The sequence below is a fragment of the Anneissia japonica genome, unplaced genomic scaffold (assembly GCF_011630105.1).
Source record: "Anneissia japonica isolate Jap-2015-1 unplaced genomic scaffold, ASM1163010v1 scaffold2638_len22055_cov131, whole genome shotgun sequence".
In the NCBI taxonomy this organism is placed as follows: Eukaryota; Metazoa; Echinodermata; class Crinoidea; order Comatulida; family Comatulidae; genus Anneissia; species Anneissia japonica.
Genome location: NW_022737324.1, coordinates 5,206 through 9,496, shown reverse-complemented (window position 1 = coordinate 9,496; position 4,291 = coordinate 5,206). Strand labels below are relative to the sequence as shown.

At 35.6% G+C, this 4,291-nt stretch overlaps 1 protein-coding gene across 1 annotated transcript; it reads right to left on the bottom strand.

Moving 5' to 3' along the window:
- Positions 1 to 3,304: 3,304 nt before the first annotated feature.
- Positions 3,305 to 3,994, bottom strand: LOC117117324 (protein ALP1-like). Its single transcript, XM_033261595.1, has one exon. The coding sequence runs from the start codon at positions 3,992 to 3,994 to the stop codon at positions 3,305 to 3,307; it is 690 nt and encodes a 229-aa protein (XP_033117486.1).
- Between the last annotated feature and the right edge of the window lie 297 nt (positions 3,995 to 4,291).

Below are 4,291 nucleotides of genomic sequence, written 5' to 3'. Positions count from 1 at the left end.
TGGCTGATCGGACATTGTGACGTCATCATATTGGCATCTGAATTCAAGGAAGTGAATTATAGCTATGACGTCATTTTTGAAAATACGCATTTGAGCGTATCTCGCTTATCCTTGGTCGATCGTCTTCCAACTTTGAGTATGTTATAGCTGAGACAATTTTCTTTCATATATTTGACCCATTTTTATATTTCGATGACGTCATCATGGTCAAAAAATTGTTTTTTTCTGACCCCCTCATTTCTCTTTCTTCAAAACGTTGATGCCCCCATATAATCTTAACCATTCGTCATTTCCCAATCATATTAGGTGAGCATAAGCTTCAGGTCAAGGTTGAATGTTATGTACCTTAATTTTCTGTTCGCGCCTTTTAGCGTGCACGTACGCCTGCGTCAACATTTATACATGCATAAAACCATGAATATTTTCAATCAGTTATAGATCCTTAGGATGAAAGGTGACCCCCTATTTTTGTTACATAATCTGAAAGCACATGAGTTGTAGATACGATTTCTTACTTCATAATGGCAGATCGGACATTGTGACGTCATCATATTGCCATTTGAATTAGGAAAAATTGAATTTTTATATATGACTTTATTACTTTTTATACTCGTTTGAACGTACTCGCTTATCTTGATTGATTTTCTCCCACCTGTGAGTATGTTATAGCTAAATCAATTCTCTTTCGAAAGTGTCCCTTTTATTTTGATGACGTCATCATGGTCAAAAAGAATGCTTTCTTTAGAGCCTTCTCATCTTTCTTTCTTAAAAGATGTAAACACATTAAAAATCGAGGGCGGCAGACTGTATTTCGACGCTATCAGACCGATAGTTCGTATACTGTAAAGACAAAATTCGTGTGGTATTTCCAAACAACTTGACAAGGTTTAAATTCATGTGCCATTACCGTCGTCAGGCACGTCGTTAAAGGTATTCGTACTTGTGCGTTAAAATTTTAAAATTGTTAATATCACTTTTCAGATAATTTAAAGCACGTTTCAGGTCATTTTGAATATTCCAAAATTTACGCGCCGTACGTTCATTTCCACGCCCACAGCACGTACTGAAGCTGGAAATTACGTTTCGGTTACATGTGTTGGGTTTGTGACACTGTATTATTATTACCGTGCGCACGGACGTTAGGACGTATGTGTACACATTCGTAAGTCCTTAAAATGCTCAAAATTACTCTTTTCCTCTAAAATTTCTTTTAAAACGCTCAAAATTACTCTTTAAATAGAGCATGTTTTAGCATATAATACTTTTCAATCAGAAACGCGCGTGCTTCGTTAGGGTCAAAGTACTGCGGATCACCAAACTCGTCTTCAGTGACGAGTTCAAATCTAGTTAACATTAATTCTCTTCTAAATATGCATCAAAACAGACACATAGATTGTTTACAAAAAAAATATGTACATTATATACTTCTTATTGGCCCTTCCTGCAATTTGGTTAGTGCTCAACGACGCTTTCTCTTGCTTCAAAGCCATGTAGACTGAAAGCGCTTCCGGCGTTCCATATCTAATCTAACACGTCATCTACGAATTCTTATTTTATTTTATACGCAGCGTGAATGTTGTTTGTAAAGCTTGGTTCCCACTAGGACGCAACGCAGCGACGCAAACGCGACGTATCGACGCAAAGTGACGCAACGCGAGGGTATTGCGGCTTCCAAGTGGGAACCGACGACGCAAACTAGGCAACACAACGCAACATCGACGCTACTCATACGCAGTTCAACTTTTCGTAGAGTGTTCCGTCCCTTGCGACAGCAATTGCGTCGATAGCGGAAATTCAAACCGGTTTGAATTTTACGTCAACGCAAGAGGCAAACGCAAGAAAAAGCCTCATCTACGCACGCTCAGTCAATTGCAAAACAACAACTGGGTCGTCTCAAAAGGAACGTCATCATGGTTTCCACAAAGGAGTCAGAGTTCATGGAAATTGTGCGAGAATATCCCTGCCTTTATGATAAAGGCAGTGAACAATTTTATGAAGTTTAAATGTTTCCTTACAAAATGTGTTTTCTTTACTTGTTTTAAACCATTTTATTTTCGTTTGTATGTATATATGGACTGTAATGTGTGTGTATGTATTGTATATTTACTTATCATTTACCATCTTGTATCAATCCAATGCAATTTTATCTTTCCTGGGATTTGCTGCAAATAGTTTTTATTTCCAAAGTAGTTGTTGATGTGAATATACAGTATAATGTTGCCACTGTATACCTAGAAAACTTTTGTGTACAATACAGCCTTGCCTAGAGTAAATTTGTCGTTCATATTTTCAGAGTTATTTACCAGTTGCCAATCAATGTGTATTATTATTATTGAAAATAAAATGTAAAAAATATTTATAAAATTATCTGGATTCTGATTTTCTGGTAGTTCTGCATGTACTGTAAAAATTTTTTTAACAATTTGACGATGACATTAAAATATTTTTTAATTCCCTAGATAGGCTAGATTTTTTAATTTAGAGGAATACCAGGATAGGTTAACACACCACTTCAAGTAGCACAACATATCTGTAGTTGCTACAGAAATTTATCATAGGCCTAATTCCAAAAAATTAAATAGATCTATTTAAGTAAAGAATACAAGAATTTTTCATCAATACAGTACTAGATTTAGATGTTGTTTCTTTAATGTAGTGTTAATTTAATAAGTGACAAACCATAATGAAAGTAGCACAATACAGCATTTCTAGATACTATATGTTAAATAACAAACATTTATTATAACATACAAACCACTGATCAAAAATTGTCATAAACATTAGACATTGCATATCTCTTAACATAGAAACTAACACTCCGATCCTAATATGGATCAAGTAGTACCATTTAATCTTATATATATAAATTTTTGCAAAGCAGATTTAGCCTTTTTTTTAGTAAACCCATTTGTATCAACTGCTCTAATAATGGTTTCGAATAAACATAAAACTTTAGTGGCAAATTAGCACACCCCTGTCACGAACATTTCAGAAAAGATTTTTTTTTAAATTTTGATTATGCCCACTGCTGCCTCAATATCTCAAAAATAAGATATGTATATTTCTTCTTAATTACTGTATATACAGTTTACATTCACCAATAAAATGTTATTTTTTCTGCCCATCTCTGATGATCTTTAAAAAAAAATAAGTATAAATAAATATAATACAGTAAACTACCATATGGTTTTGATTTATCAATTTAAGTCAAAATGTATGTAATCTGTCATAAAAAGAAACTATACAGTAATTTACTTAACGAGTGTTCATGTTCCATCTGGAAATCCATGAGATGGATGAAAGACTATGTCTTTCGCCCACAATAGGAAACTGTTTCATTTTGCCATGCTACTGACCCATCTACAGAGTTTACGTATTCACGCAGATTGTCTCTGATCATTTTAGCATCAAATGAATAGTTATTAGCATGATTTGCCTGTAATGCTCCCATGCCGTTGTCACCTTCTACCACATTGCGCCACTCTCTTTCTTCAAGCTCACCTCCATCATAGCAGTCCACAAAGCCACTTGGGCTGTACCTAGCATTTTCTGTTTTTATTAAGTAGTTATGCAAACACAACGTGGCTTTAATAATGTCATCAACTGTGCTAATATTGGCACGGACTGGGCGACGGAATATCCTCCATCGTGCTGCTAGAATCCCAAATGAATTTTCAATTGTTCTCCTGGCTCTTGAGAGCCTGTAATTGAACACCCTTGATTCGAAGGACAAATCTTTTCCTGAATACGGTTTCATCAGCCAGGGTTTGAGGGGAAATATATCATCCCCCAAAATAAAATATGGTCTTGAGTTTTCTGGTACTGGCGAGGGAAATGTGCCATTTTGAAGTTCTTCATGCAACTTTGATCGATTGAAAATGCTGGCATCATTCATACCGCCATAACTACCAATATTGACGTAGGTGAATGCATACCTGGCACCACATAATGCCAAAAAAACAGACGAGTGGAACTGTTTGTAGTTATAATACATTGAACCTCCGAATTTTGGGCATTCAATATTGATATGTTTGCTTTCAATTGCTCCAATGACATGAGGAAAATTTCAAGTATCTTCATAGGCTTGAGCTATGTTTTTCCAATGACCGGAAATGTGTGACATTGCCATATATAATGGCTGCAACACACTCCAGATTGCTTGGCATGTCTCTCTGATTATTTTGCAGACAGTGGATCTACCAACCAAGAAGTTAAATGACTGCGAACTCTGTTGATCGCCGGTAGCTAGGTATCTCAACGTTATTATTGGCACTGATTGGTTTCCTTAGTT